Source organism: Perca flavescens, chromosome 6 (genome assembly GCF_004354835.1).
Source record: "Perca flavescens isolate YP-PL-M2 chromosome 6, PFLA_1.0, whole genome shotgun sequence".
NCBI classification, from domain to species: domain Eukaryota; kingdom Metazoa; phylum Chordata; class Actinopteri; order Perciformes; family Percidae; genus Perca; species Perca flavescens.
This window is the reverse complement of record NC_041336.1, coordinates 1,909,315-1,923,613: the sequence shown is the minus strand read 5'-3', so window position 1 is coordinate 1,923,613 and position 14,299 is coordinate 1,909,315. Positions and strand designations below refer to the sequence as shown.

Below are 14,299 nucleotides of genomic sequence, written 5' to 3'. Positions count from 1 at the left end.
AAAAAGTTAAAGCAAATTGCCTAAGGCATTGAAAAAAGCGCATAAACTCCCGTAAAAGGTGTGAAAAATGTCAAAAAAGCACTAAAAATAAAAAAAAAAAAAAAAGGAAATAAAAGCACCAAAAACTTTGGAAAAAGCGGCAAAAACTAGATGGCCCTAAATTTATTGTGAACCTAAATTGAAAGGGCCGTGTCCCGGTGTGTCTGTGCCTCTCTCCGGACACAAGGGGGCGGTAACGGGCCTCCGGACAACTAAACACCCGAACAACCAGAGGAAGAAGAAGAAGAAGAAGAGGAAGAAGAAGAAGAAGAAGAAGAAGAAGAAGAAGAAGAAGGAGGAGGAGAAGATGGCGCGGTGCTGGATGTAAACAAAGAGGATTTTGTGTTTCTCCGTGTGAAGAAGAAGGTTTAACTTCTGGAAACATCAACACTGAAGGTTGGTTTCATTCTGCAGACAGACACAACTAATGAAGCAGCTAACAGCTAACAGCTAACTGTAATGTAACCCTACAGGACTAATGTTCAGCAGCAGTTAGACTCACTACAAGTTCTGTTGTTGCTGACAGACTCACATTATTATTCTAAGTGTCTGACAACATTATGGGATGGATCCCTACAGAGATAGACCTTTTAGTTAAAGAGTAAGATCCTTTTAGTTTAACATGAAACATCCCCGAAATCACCATCACCAAACTCCACCAGACTCCATGTAAATAATCAGGACTTTTAGCGTGTATGGAGCCAGCATATCCCCACCAGACTCCATGTAAATAATCAGGACTTTTAGTGTGTATAGAGCCAGCATATCTCCACCAGACTCCATGTAAATAATCAGGACTTTTAGCGTGTATGGAGCCAGCATATCCCCACCAGACTCCATGTAAATAATCAGGACTTTTAGTGTGTATAGAGCCAGCATATCTCCACCAGACTCCATGTAAATAATCAGGACTTTTAGCGTGTAGAGAGCCAGCATATCTCCACCAGACTCCATGTAAATAATCAGGACTTTTAGCGTGTATGGAGCCAGCATATCTCCACCAGACTCCATGTAAATAATCAGGATTTTTAGCGTGTATAGAGCCAGCATATCTCCACCAGACTCCATGTAAATAATCAGGATTTTTAGCGTGTATAGAGCCAGCATATCTCTACATGTAAATGGGTGAATTAAGGATTTATTTCAACCAAACCAGAGCGGTGATTGTTGGAACAGTGGAAAGATGAACCAAGACGGCTTTTGGTAGTTTTATTTAGTTTCTGTCCACTTTGAATTAAGTGTGTTTTACGATGATAAAAGTCCTGATTATTTACATGGAGTCTGGTGGGTTTGGTGATGGATATTGCAGCGCCTCACCTTCTGGGGGACAGTCCACTACTCTGAGGGTTTTTGTGGATCACCTCCCATAATCTAAAAACTGAATGACTTACTTAAAGTTAGTTACTTGGCAGATTTCTACATACTAACATATCTGAGTAGCTGATGATGATGATGCTGATGCTGATGATGGGTGGAGGGTCAAGTTTAAAATTTTGTTTTGTTTTTGTGGTTTCCGTAGCAACATGTACACAGATTTGGTTATGGAGTGTGAGGCTGAGGAGCTGGAGCCATGGCAACAGGTGGACGACAGGGTGGAGGAAGACGAGATGGACGGAGTGATAGGTGACACACACGCACACACACACACACACACACACACACACACACACACACACACACACACACACACACACACACACACACACACACACACACACACACACACACGCACACACACACACACCGTTAATGTTAGGTTAATAAAGTAACAGCCAATCATCAATCACTACACCTGATCAACAGGTATGAACGTGTGTTGGACCAGAGTCTCCTCATGATGTCACTGATTATAAAGTAGTTTTATTAACGATCATTTATTGTTTGAACTGTAAAATAACTAACCATGTTACAGTCAAGGAAACGGCGACAAAGCACAAAAAAAACTTAAAATGGAAACGTCAAAAAAACCAACGCTGTCTTTCTGTTTCACATCTTTCAGACTCCGAGACTCCGCCCCCCAGGAGTCCTCCACCAATCACAGCTCCAACAGGTGTGTGTGTGTGTGTGTGTGTGTGTGTGTGTGTGTGTGTGTGTGTGTGTGTGTGTGTGTGTGTGTGTGTGTGTGTGTGTGTGTGTGTGTGTGTGAAAGACCTCATGCACACAAATCATTTAAAGTGCCCATATTAGGAAAAAAAAATCCCTTTTTCTGGTGATTTGGGGTGTTATTTTGTGTCTCTGGTGCTTCCACACACATACACACTTAGAAACATCCATCCATGGTGTTGAGTGAGATCTGGTTTCTGAATGTGTCCTGCCTTCAGTCTCCTGGTGATCTGGTCACAATCTGCACGGCTTTTTACGTCATCGGCTCAAATATTTGAATATTCCCACCCACCACCCCCTCCCTTCAGAGCATATGTACAGTGTCTCTGGCTGTGTCTCATTCTGCATCCTTCCGTCAGTACACTGCTAATGTGCACTGACCACTTCCTGCCGTAGTGCCCACTTTTGATGGTTAGTATTGTCCCAAAAGGAGCTCCTTTGTCTATCTGAAATGAAGGTAGATTCAGCAACTGCACGGCCTATTTCTCACTTAAAATATTTTCAGAAACACGTTTCGGTGAACTATTTTAGTACAATATGAGATCTTATTCTGAACGAGACGCCAAGATGGTCGGTTTGAAATTCTCAAGCAGCCAAATCCATGTGACGTGTTCGTCCAATCAGCTGCTGGTCAAGGGCTCCCTTCTGCTTTGTAGTCAAGATGGCGCCCGTTTAGTGCGAGTAGGGTTTATCGTTCCACACTGAACTTTTTTTTTATTATTATTATTAGTTTATTTGTCAGGGACAATGCAGCGCACATTGTCCCTGTGCAGATGTGTTACATAAAAGGTTTCTAGCTAATTGGCTAAAAAATAATCCAAATATCATTTTTAAAAAGAACTACATAGTGTGAGTTACACAATCATGCAGTGAATATATTGTATACTAATATATTACATCAACATTTCAGAGTCGTGACCACATACATAGAACAGCATATAACGTAACAACACAAACCCCAAGCACCCGGATGCCCTCACTCAATCACCTATACCCTAACCTACAGTGTCTTTCTCCACCCACCAACCCCTCCCATCAGAGCATACCTACAGTGTCTATGTCTCCACCCACCAACCCCTCCCATCAGAGCATACCTACAGTGTCTATGTCTCCACCCACCAACCCCTCCCATCAGAGCATACCTACAGTGTCTATGTCTCCACCCACCAACCCCTCCCATCAGAGCATACCTACAGTGTCTATGTCTCCACCTACCACCCCTCCCATCAGAGCATACCTACAGTGTCTGTCTCCACCCACCAACCCCTCCCATCAGAGCATACCTACAGTGTCTGTCTCCACCCACCACCCCTCCCATCAGAGCATACCTACAGTGTCTATGTCTCCACCTACCACCCCTCCCATCAGAGCATACCTACTGTGTCTATGTCTCCACCCACCAACCCCTCCCATCAGAGCATACCTACAGTGTCTATGTCTCCACCCACCACCCCTCCCATCAGAGCATACCTACAGTGTCTATGTCCACCCACTAACCCCTCCCATCAGAGCATACCTACAGTGTCTATGTCTCCACCCACCACCCCTCCCATCAGAGCATACGTACAGTGTCTATGTCTCCACCTACCACCCCTCCCATCAGAGCATACCTACAGCGTCTATGTCTCCACCCACCAGGTACAGCAGGACTTCCTCGGATATCCAACTCCATGGCGAAGCCTCACGGAAAGTGTGCTGTTGTTGGCTGTGAAGACGAGCACAGAACGCTCCATCGTGTCCCAGCTGCAGAGGACAGAAAAGCGCCATGGCTTGAATTCATTTTTGAAGGCAATGTCCCTTCTAAAGTTGGCAAAAAACTCTTGGTGTGTGCTAACCACTTCCAGACTGACTGTTTCTCCAACCTGGGTCAGTACAACGCAGGATTAGCTGGGAAACTTATCCTAAAAGAGGGCGCACTTCCAACTTTGCGTGGACTACCTGCAGACGAGGACCATGTAAGTAGTTCTATCCAACTTATTTAGTAGATTAGGGTGAACTTGTGTGTTGTAGCAGTGTTTTGCCATTGAGAACGAGGTGGCTGACCACTAGCAGCGCTAGCTTCTAGTTAGTTTGTAGTCAGCGTGGTTTTCCTGCAAAGCCATTGACCAGCTGCGGGAACTTTCAAAAGTTATGCATTTGTAAAAGATTTCTCTACCGTAATATGTTGTGCACAAAACAGTCCAGTGCGAAACAAGTGTGTGTGGTCGTGATTACAAGTTTGGTCGTCAAAGGTTAGAAAGCTGCTACCGTAGATTTTGGTACACCACACCACCAGTTCCAATAGCTGCTAGCTCGCCTACTATGGAGCTAAATCAGGGCCAAATGTTTTGTTAATTTGAAAAAAAAAATATATAGTTGAAAAACTAAAGCTTGAAATTGAAAATTTAACTTTTGTTCAAAACTTGGAAAAAATAAAACCATGTATTCAAACTAAAAATAAGTGTACCAATGTTTCTTTCAGTTTGAATAAAATTTAGATTAAATTCTGGAATTATTTTGAATAAATTATAAATTTTCATTTTTCACTTTTATATTTGTTTTCAGTTCCACATTTCATGTTTTCAGATGCAAAACTTATTTTTTTTACGGCTTCAAATCTTTTTTTTTCGGTTTCAAATCTTTTTTTTTCGGTTTCAGACTTTTGGCCCCGATTTTGCGTAGGGGGCGTGGCTTAAACTCAGACGGGCGTGGCATTATGAGTGACAGCCTAACAAAGAAGGCAGAAGACTCCTCTGTCATGTTGACTTCAGGAAATGGTGTTATTGCGAGAACTATGACTGAATGCTTTCTATCCACTATATACATGTGATGTTTACTAAACAAACTGATGCCAGTGACAAAGTTCCATTTAAAAAATTGTATTGGACAACACATGGTACCAATTACACCATAAGAGCAATAAACTGTGCCAGATTGTGTAGTTCAGCAGGAACGCTGACTTCTCCCACTTTCACGTACGACTTTGAATGTAGCACCACAGTATTCACTCGGCAGTCAGCATGGCGTCCGCTCCGCCAAGGCAGCCTGCTGGCGCCAGCGCACAGGTAAGACATGTGAAAGATATTCGCCTTTTTGAATAGATACTTTGGGACATTATTATACATTATACATTTTTTTGTCATTAACACATAAAGGGAAAATAGGTGGACAGCTGGACAAAGCTGGAAATGATGCATCGCTAGCACTAAAGTTAGCATTAACTTACGTCAGCTTCACACTAGCTGGTGTTTTTACTCTAATTTCAGTGTCCAGCTCAAGTTTTTTGACTTTAACTGTAGTGGTGTTTGTTAACCTCTGTTTGTCAGAATGACCATAACTCAACAGTGGCTGCAGCCGCACAGAGCCTTATAAATGTGCTCACACAGAACCTCTCTCAGGGACAGCAAGAGCAAGGAAGAAAGCAGGAACAGGAATCTTCATCTGTAGAACAAGAGATGACCAGGTTTTAGTTTGGATTTTATTGTTCAAGTTCATTTTAAACTAATTTATCTAGTTAATATTTTGAATTAACATTATTTTAAATTAATTTTTCAATCGTGCAGATCTTTTCCTGGATTTTTCTCAAGAAAAAGTTACCTTGGAAAGCGAAAGATACAGAGTCCAAAGACCTGTAGCACACCATATACAAAACCCTGGAAGCCTTTTAGTTTCTATGTGTACGTGTTGAACATTAATTCAGAGACAACCCCAAACTCATCTGAAGAGTCTGAGCTTGCCCAGGCAGGGCTTGGAAAAAGACATCTCACCATGTCCAGGGATATGAGTCACGAGGAGGTATTGCAGACAATTTATTTCAAATTTGCACCTAAATTCTTATATTTAAAACATTCCCTTTCATTGTAGTGTTAGGCTATTCTTCAAGCATCAACACATCACTTAGTTATGTTCTCTTAGTTCTTTAGACTACTTCAAAATGAGTACCCTAAGATGCAGGGAGTGACAGGAGGTTGGCTACTCTACAAGACTACAGGTGGAGAAAAGTAGTAATATATCCATTGTCAAACATTGTCATTCAAATAACTAGTCCAAACAAACTCAGTTGAAATAATCCAAACAATGTTGCATTTACAGGTGGTCAGGGTAAAAGGAGACTGGTAATGATTCCTCCTGACTCTGATGGATACACTGGAACCCTACTTCGCAGTATTACAGGGGCAGGAAAGAGCACCCTGTATATTGTGCCATTGCAACATGAGTTTGACCTAACTCCCCTACCTCCAGATGCTATTGAATTCCGAAGCATGCCAAAAGCACAATGCCAAACATGTAAAGTGATTTTTCCTTTGCACATTTTGGCCCTTCATGTTCAAGAGTGCATGGAGTCTCAGTCAGCAGGAGAGGATATTGAGGTAAATGTAGCTATGAAATAATGTTATGTTGCCTTCTGTACAATTTTGATTGTTGTTCAGTGAGTTATAACTTAATATTTTTGGGTCATGTGTAATATCTTAGGAGTGTCAAAGTGACATCCAGATAGTTTCAGAGACAGCCCCCCCTGTCCATGACACCGAGACATCTTTTGAAGAGGTACAGTGTTTGATGTAACTGTAATGCAATGTGAAATGGCTACATAAACTGTTTTGTATGACACTATTGCTAATATTCAAACTGTTCTGTCTCCATCAGAAAGTTCCATGTCCTATCTGTTTCTTGAACTTTACACCACAGTTTGTAGAGATCCATGCTAGCATGTGTGGAGAAAGGTAATTTGATGTTGGATATTTATGTTAGTTTTAAATGTATATGTAACATGAAGTACTTGTTTTTTCTATTAATACCAATATGTCTCACTTGTGCTTTTGTAGAAGAAAGGACAATCTTAAAATGGCTGAGACAACTGCCGTGAGCCAGGACAATGGAGAGGAGCACATCAAAAGGTACATTTTGTGTTGTCTAAATACATAAATATCTTTATCCGACATGGATCTTAATTTTACAGAGAGTTTGTTTTCAACATTAGTATTTATTTATTGATAAGGGGTTTTGTTTGGCAGTGTTGATGATGTATTGGATGCCATTTGTCGAAGAGTTGACGTAGAGAAACAATTCAACATCCAAATCTCAAGAATAAACATTCTGGAGAGAGGCCTACTGCAGTGGCAACGTCAAAAAAAAAATTCACCCACTGCTACTCTGAAAGTGACATTCTTTGGGGAGGCAGGAGTGGACACAGGTGCGCTCCGAAAAGAATTTCTCACAGGTAAAACAAAAACAAACGTTTGAATCCATTGAACAATCTTATATTTTAAACCATGAATAATGCCCTTCATACTAAAAAGAAATATAATAAAAAATAAATAAAATATTGTCTTCTCACTAACCCAAATTTGACAAACCCTACTATTACTTGACATAGGAGACCCTAGACCAACACAGTAAATGCTGTTTGTACCTTTGTCTATAGAACTGATGGCAGGAATTGAGAGCCGTTTCTTTGAGGGGCCGGAGCACCAGAGGAGCCCACGATACTCTCTGACCGACTTTGACAGTGGCCTGTACAAGTGTGTTTATTTTATGCAAGTTGGGACAAACTATTTCATTCCATGAAATGTTTTCAAGCACAAGTAATACATTCAAGCTTCATTTGTGTAAATAGGACTGTTGGAGAGATTTTGGCAGTTAGTTTGGCACAAGGTGGCCCGGCCCCTGCCTTTTTCAGCCCATGGACTTACAGTTACCTCTGTAGTGGGCAAATAAACCCAACTACTCTTAACAGGGATTCAGTTGCTGATGTCCAGTTGCGAGGGTTATTGGACCAGGTAAGACCTCTGTATGATGGAAATGCTGGGTTTATCAAGAATACCTTGTCAAATAATATTTTCATGTATTTACATGGGAAAGAAATTTTCTTCCTGTTTTTTTATTTTCAGGTTGAAATGTCAACTGAACATTCAATTGAAGGCCTATCTGATGAAATCTTAAATTGCGGATATACTGGAGCTATATCTGTGCAAAACAAGGAGTCCATTGTCCGGTATGCTAGGACATATGTCTGTTTGTACAGTAAGATCCATTACAAGTAAGGTTTTGTAGCAACTGCTTTCCTTTCTACTGTTGTAGTGCCATCATACTCCATGCAGTGCTGAGGTTGCAGCCTATGTTGGATCAATTGAGGGAAGGCCTGCAGCTGTATGACCTTCTTCTGCTAATTGGGCAGTACCCAGATATCTGCCAGCCCCTGTTTGTTCCTGGGGAAGATGTAAAAGTAAGCAAAACTATACCATTTATTATTAGCAACAAGAAAAGCCTTACTGCTATGCCATTTCATAATATAAAGGGTCATATAATATACATGTTGATTTTTATATCATCATAGGTCAATGCAGAGTTTGTCATGGCATCCATACTTCCTCAACTGAGTGAGAAAGGGACTTCCAGGCATCAGATTGAGCTGGAGATGATCAATTTCATTCAAGACTTCCTTTATGAAGCTGAAGGTATAGTTTTTAATGTCCTGCAAATCAAATAAATAATCAGGTACCACCTGTAGTCATGCTTGTAGGTATTGAACATGTTTAATTTGTATTCTACCTGAAAAATATTGATAAGTATTATGTGCCAGCATAATGTGTCTTACAGCATATGTCACTTTTTTGGTATGCAAGACTGTAAGCATATATACAGAGAACATACATTGAAATTATTGTTTTCCTAAAACCATTGTCCTTAATGAACACATTTACAAATCTTATCACCATTATATTTATTAAGACATTATTGCCAATAATGAATTCATACATAATGGAATTCATAACCATTGTGTTTGGCTAAGTGTCATTTCCAAACCTTGTGAAATCTCACAATTTGATTTTTTTTGACCAGCTGTTCTTTTGTGTACCACTTATTTAATTGAAAGAACAATTAGGAAATCAAAATTGCAATTGTCACATAACACTTGTTATATCTGTTTGCTTCATAGCGGAGGGTCAGGGGCATGTAGATGACCAAGATGGCCTGCATTCCATCACACCTGCCCGGTTTCTACAGTGGATCACAGGCCAAGGTCACATTCCACTTCTTCCCTCAGAGAAGAAGGATTTTGCTGTAACGATCAAGTTTAACCATGACTGTAGTGCAGACTTTGGCCATCACAATGTGTGTTACCCTGTTGTTTCAGCATGTGCCAAGAATATTGTACTACCTGTCAAACATATGAGGCCTTATGACCAGTTCAAAAAGGTTCTAATTAAGGCTTTTCATCTGGGTCAACAGTTTAACATGGTGTAAATATTTAGCAGTAGTTGCTACTTTTACTTTTGTTGTGATTAATGAACATTTCTTAATACTGTGTTTCGGGACTAATCATTCAAGAGTAAACATTACATATTTGTTTAATGACCGTACTGTAGAGCATTTCATACAAATTTTGCAAGTTCAAAAAGGTTCTAATTAAGGCTTTTCATCTGGGCCAACAGTTTAACATGGTGTAAATATTTAGCACTAGTTGCTGCTCCTTTTTTACTTTTGTTCTGGTTAATGACCAAAATGTTTTAATACTACTGTGTTTCAGGACTAATCATTCAAGAGTAAACATTAAATATTTGTTTAAAGACAGTACTGTAGAGCTTTTCATACAAATACAACTGGAAATCTTGCAACACGATTTCATAAAAGAAATTTCTTTACATCTCATCTAGAGGTCTGGTTAATTGGCATCATGTTGTCTCACAAATAAGTTGCTACCCAGCACTCACAGCAGTTCAATAATGTTTGTACTATGTTGCTTCGTGGTTGTCAGTAACAAACATTAAAAACAAATTAAATGTCCACTGGTGAACTGGTCATGAAATACAAAATGTTTTCATCTACGGTGATTCAGCACGTAGTTCAATACAGCCAAATAAATGTCTCGCCCATAGGAATCTGACGGTCCTGTAACATCAATAGTGGCCCTAAGGCCTGGCATGTCCTGCTCAGAGAGAGGACATTCAATGGGTGGGAGAATCACTCCAGGACTGGTCACGTCTTGCTCACTGGCAGTGTTGAAATGAAGATCTGCATCCTCAATGTCCTACATTTCAAATTAAAAAAAATCACTTAAATCAGGGAACATGAAGCTATAAAAGCAAGCAGATTTTAAGAAGATTGTGAACAGAAATGATGGCATGCTGATGCCAGTATCAACTCTCTTATCCAATGTGACCTAAGAAATATGAGCTGTTCAGCTTTTAAACCATTAGTTTTAAGCATCACTTTAATAATAGTAAACAAGTTTTATGCTATTTCAGTTTGGATAGAATTAACTATTATCTTTCATTAATTTTACACTGGTGATTGGAAACCACATTTCAACATCAGTTTTTTATTAATGGTGAAATTAACTTAATCTTCTTCCTCCAATTGTAATATACAGTGGAAAATAGAATTATACTTACAAGCTTTTTCATAGAATAAGTTTTCAGTTTACAGTGTTGTAAAGCTGTTTAAACAGTGCTTGACTAAAACATTTTTAATAAATTGTGAGAATTTATATTCTATGATAAAGGATTAGTGGCCAAAACTATACCAATCAACACAAACAAAATTAGTACCTCTGCCAGGTCTGGAGCATCAACAGGATACCGGAGAAGCCCCATCATCCACAGTTGTTGTGGGGAGAGATTCTGCTCTGTTCTTAGAGGGTGATTATCCCACCCCACCCTGAAGACATCAAGATCCCTCTGCAGACGTGTAAGAAACACATGCTGGGCACAGAAGAGGTGGATGCTATCAGAAGGGTCTAGAACACCTTCATCCTCAAGGCTGTGAAGTATCTCGTAGTACACATTTGAAACAGTCATCCAAACATCTCGCCACAAACGTTCTATTCTGTTAAAAGAAAACATCAAATTACCTTCAAGGTTGTACAGTATATTTGAACTTGCACTTGAACTTGTAACAAAAGATAAGCACACTAGCTCATTTTAGTGGAATTTATTAGATAACCATACAAATATAAAGATGCCATCATTAAATAACCCAAACACTCTGGTCACATTCTAGTCACATGATCCAGTGTAAATGCTAAGTGACCAGAGATACTGAGGGAGTGTGCAGACCTTTCTATTGGACCCGCAACTGTCTTGAGGCCTCTTGACGTGTGACCCCTTCACAGTACATAAAGAAAACATACCTTTGGTTGTGTACACTCTTTCCTGATAGGAAACTCCCCCTTCCACAACCCCTAATGGTGAACATGCATCGCGCTATGCCAACGTTTTCCACTCCTTGGTCACCTCTCACCCTAAAAAGAATGTGTCACACATAAAGAAAAGACTAAGGAATGAGTACCACAGTGAGCCACACTTTTTTTAGTCTTACCTTAATGGGAAGCCATACTTCTGCACTGCCTCCAAGAAGAAATCAAGTGCAGTAGATGCTTTATTATTGGTTGCAGCACCAAGGTACATGATCTAGAGAAGAGAATATCATTCACTGGAAATTAAATTTAAAAAGCATTTTTCAAACCTGTAAAATCCAGAAGTAGAACCATGTCTGTCATTTAGAATTTTCATTATCTCATTTGGTCTTAATTTAGTCTTAAGTAATGATTATAGGTAAAAAAAAGAAATTACCTTTCGTGAGAAGCCATCAATCCCTCCAAAAATAACAAGGCCATATCTGTTGGAGAGAAAAAAAACACTAACTATCACTTTGACATATGTGTCTTCATTTCTTTGCTGATACAAAAACAGTGTTAAAATTGTGACTGAGTTTGTTAAAATATATTATTTATTTTTAATGTATCTTACTGTATTGAAAAAAACATATTTGACCTACCTGATGAGCTTATGGTTTGTGTCGATATGCACCAAGTGCAGAGGACCCTGGACAGAATATGTCCTTCTTGCAACACACCCCATCCTTGTCATTCTTGAGAGTACACCAACAGTGTCTACACGTTGCATGGAGGAATACACTCTGTTCCACTGGACACGGTGACCCATGGCCTGCAGGATTCCTTTCATCATTCTGCATCCTACATGTGGTGTCCTAGCCTTCACCGACCTCAGCAAATTATCTAGTTGTTCATCGGTTAGGTTACTGTAGCACTGCATTATGGAAAGTCCATATTCATGCATGCGCCGTTTCACTGTCCTCACAGATACACCCAGATGTTTCGCAATACATGACACTGGTAGAGACATTTCTACCAGGCTTTGTAGTTGCTGAGGAGACACAACATATTTTGGCCGTCCCATTTCTGCTTGCATCACTGGCACCTGGCACCGGCTCATATTAGAGCTGTCATCTGCATTGACAAGTATGGACAGCTCTGTCAATGCGTTTGCAACATCGTGTGGCATCTCAACCTGGCCTGACAATGCCCTAAAAAGGACCATCTCCTGGTTGACCACAAACTTCAAATAGTCCACATCCAGCGGGAGTCTCTGTGTGGCCTGGGAAATTTTAGTTAGAAGTCTCTGAAGAAGGTCTCTTTTTATTTGCTCCTAGAATAGACAAATATGACTTTACATTAATGCTCTGGTCTGATAAATTATGTTTTACACACATAATAACGTTACATGTAACAGGATGACAGTTATGCCATACATAATATGCCAAGTGGGCAAACTTTGAAGGCTTCTACCACAGCCTAACTGATGTATCAGAATACACTAACTTGTCTTTCTGTATTTGTATGTCTCACTGTCCGTTTTCTGGACCGTGTGTGTCCGTAATAAAAGCTTTGATTGATTGATTAACAAAGCGGACCAGGACAAGTTATGTTGTTTAAACTAGCTAACCATGAAAAAGCAACACGATTAACTTAGCAATGTTAGTTATCTATAATTTTTACATTTATAAAGATGCAGCCACTGTTGAGTTATGGTCATTCTGACAAACAGAGGTTAACAAACACCACTACAGTTAAAGTCAAAAAACTTGAGCTGGACACTGAAATTAGAGTAAAAACACCAGCTAGTGTGAAGCTGACGTAAGTTAATGCTAACTTTAGTGCTAGCGATGCATCATTTCCAGCTTTGTCCAGCTGTCCACCTATGTTCCCTTTATGTGTTAATGACAAAAAAATGTATAATGTATAATAATGTCCCAAAGTATCTATTCAAAAAGGCGAATATCTTTCACATGTCTTACCTGTGCGCTGGCGCCAGCAGGCTGCCTTGGCGGAGCGGACGCCATGCTGACTGCCGAGTGAATACTGTGGTGCTACATTCAAAGTCGTACGTGAAAGTGGGAGAAGTCAGCGTTCCTGCTGAACTACACAATCTGGCACAGTTTATTGCTCTTATGGTGTAATTGGTACCATGTGTTGTCCAAAACAGTTTTTTAAATGGAACTTTGTCACTGGCATCAGTTTGTTTAGTAAACATCACATGTATATAGTGGATAGAAAGCATTCAGTCATAGTTCTCGCAATAACACCATTTCCTGAAGTCAACATGACAGAGGAGTCTTCTGCCTTCGTTGTTAGGCTGTCACTCATAATGCCACGCCCCTCTGAGTTTAAGCCACGCCCCCTACGCAAAATCGGGGCCAAAAGTCTGAAACCGAAAAAAAAATGATCTGAAAGTGAAAAACAGATCTGAAACCGAAAAAAAAAGATTTGAAGCCGTAAAAAAAATAAGTTTTGAATCTGAAAACATGAAATGTGGAACTGAAAACAAATATAAAAGTGAAAAATGAAAATTTATAATTTATTCAAAATAATTCCAGAATTTAATCTAAATTTTATTCAAACTGAAAGAAACATTGGTACACTTATTTTTAGTTTGAATACATGGTTTTATTTTTTCCAAGTTTTGACCAAAAGTTAAATTTTCAATTTCAAGCTTTAGTTTTTCAACTATATATTTTTTTTTCAAATTAACAAAACATTTGGCCCTGATTTAGCTCCATAGCCTACAATCCAAACCGTGTCATACCTTTCTGATCTTGCACATTGTTTAGCAGCAAATTTTTCAAGGGAAAAGTCGAATTGTAGAAATATTTAGCTGTGTTTATTTTGCAATTCTACACAAACTAACCAAGCAGTGTTTCTAGCAATCAGCATGGTCTCCACATACAAACCCTAAAGGCCCAGACCCCCCCAACCAGACGGCCGACCCTCGGCAGTAAAGCCGAATGCGTCATGTAGGTCTGGCTTCTCCTGGATCATATTGGACTAAAATAGTTCACTGAAACATGTTTCTGGAAACATTTGAAGTGAGAAATA

General features: G+C 39.7%; 2 protein-coding genes across 3 annotated transcripts; one reads left to right on the top strand and one right to left on the bottom strand.

Annotated features, from left to right (window-relative positions):
• The first annotated feature begins 305 nt into the window (after positions 1-305).
• On the top strand, positions 306-9,909 carry LOC114557815 (uncharacterized). Of its 2 annotated transcripts, XM_028581483.1 has the most exons (18): positions 306-435; positions 1,559-1,662; positions 2,039-2,089; positions 3,781-4,097; positions 5,448-5,584; positions 5,685-5,916; positions 6,037-6,112; positions 6,214-6,491; positions 6,595-6,669; positions 6,769-6,845; positions 6,948-7,019; positions 7,137-7,342; positions 7,547-7,643; positions 7,739-7,901; positions 8,013-8,116; positions 8,203-8,347; positions 8,459-8,579; positions 9,062-9,909. In XM_028581483.1, the coding sequence occupies exons 2-18, from the start codon at positions 1,563-1,565 to the stop codon at positions 9,367-9,369; spliced, it is 2,559 nt and encodes an 852-aa protein (XP_028437284.1). In that variant the 5' UTR covers positions 306-435; positions 1,559-1,562; the 3' UTR covers positions 9,370-9,909. The 2 variants fall into 2 exon arrangements, with proteins under 2 accessions (XP_028437284.1, XP_028437285.1); XM_028581484.1 differs by lacking the exons at positions 306-435; positions 1,559-1,662; positions 2,039-2,089; positions 3,781-4,097 and adding an exon at positions 4,995-5,186.
• Positions 8,645-13,413, bottom strand: LOC114557818 (uncharacterized). Its single transcript, XM_028581487.1, has 7 exons — positions 13,222-13,413; positions 11,902-12,572; positions 11,697-11,742; positions 11,443-11,534; positions 11,255-11,365; positions 10,674-10,950; positions 8,645-10,153 (listed from the first exon to the last, which is right to left on the bottom strand). Exons 1-7 carry the CDS (start codon positions 13,264-13,266, stop codon positions 9,944-9,946), a joined length of 1,452 nt encoding a protein of 483 aa, XP_028437288.1. The 5' UTR covers positions 13,267-13,413; the 3' UTR covers positions 8,645-9,943.
• Positions 13,414-14,299: the final 886 nt, after the last annotated feature.

Excerpts from the sequence above, each read along its gene's own strand:
- LOC114557818 (XM_028581487.1), bottom strand. The coding sequence starts at position 13,266 with ATGGCGTCCGCTCCGCCAAGGCAGCCTGCTGGCGCCAGCGCACAG. Across the intron at positions 11,535-11,696 it reads TTGATGGCTTCTCACGAAAG|ATCATGTACCTTGGTGCTGC; the intron begins GTAATTTCTTTT and ends TCTCTTCTCTAG. Across the intron at positions 10,154-10,673 it reads ATGCTCCAGACCTGGCAGAG|GACATTGAGGATGCAGATCT; the intron begins GTACTAATTTTG and ends TTTGAAATGTAG.
- LOC114557815 (XM_028581483.1), top strand. The coding sequence starts at position 1,563 with ATGTACACAGATTTGGTTATGGAGTGTGAGGCTGAGGAGCTGGAGCCA. Across the intron at positions 6,492-6,594 it reads CAGCAGGAGAGGATATTGAG|GAGTGTCAAAGTGACATCCA; the intron begins GTAAATGTAGCT and ends GTAATATCTTAG. Across the intron at positions 8,348-8,458 it reads TTCCTGGGGAAGATGTAAAA|GTCAATGCAGAGTTTGTCAT; the intron begins GTAAGCAAAACT and ends ATATCATCATAG.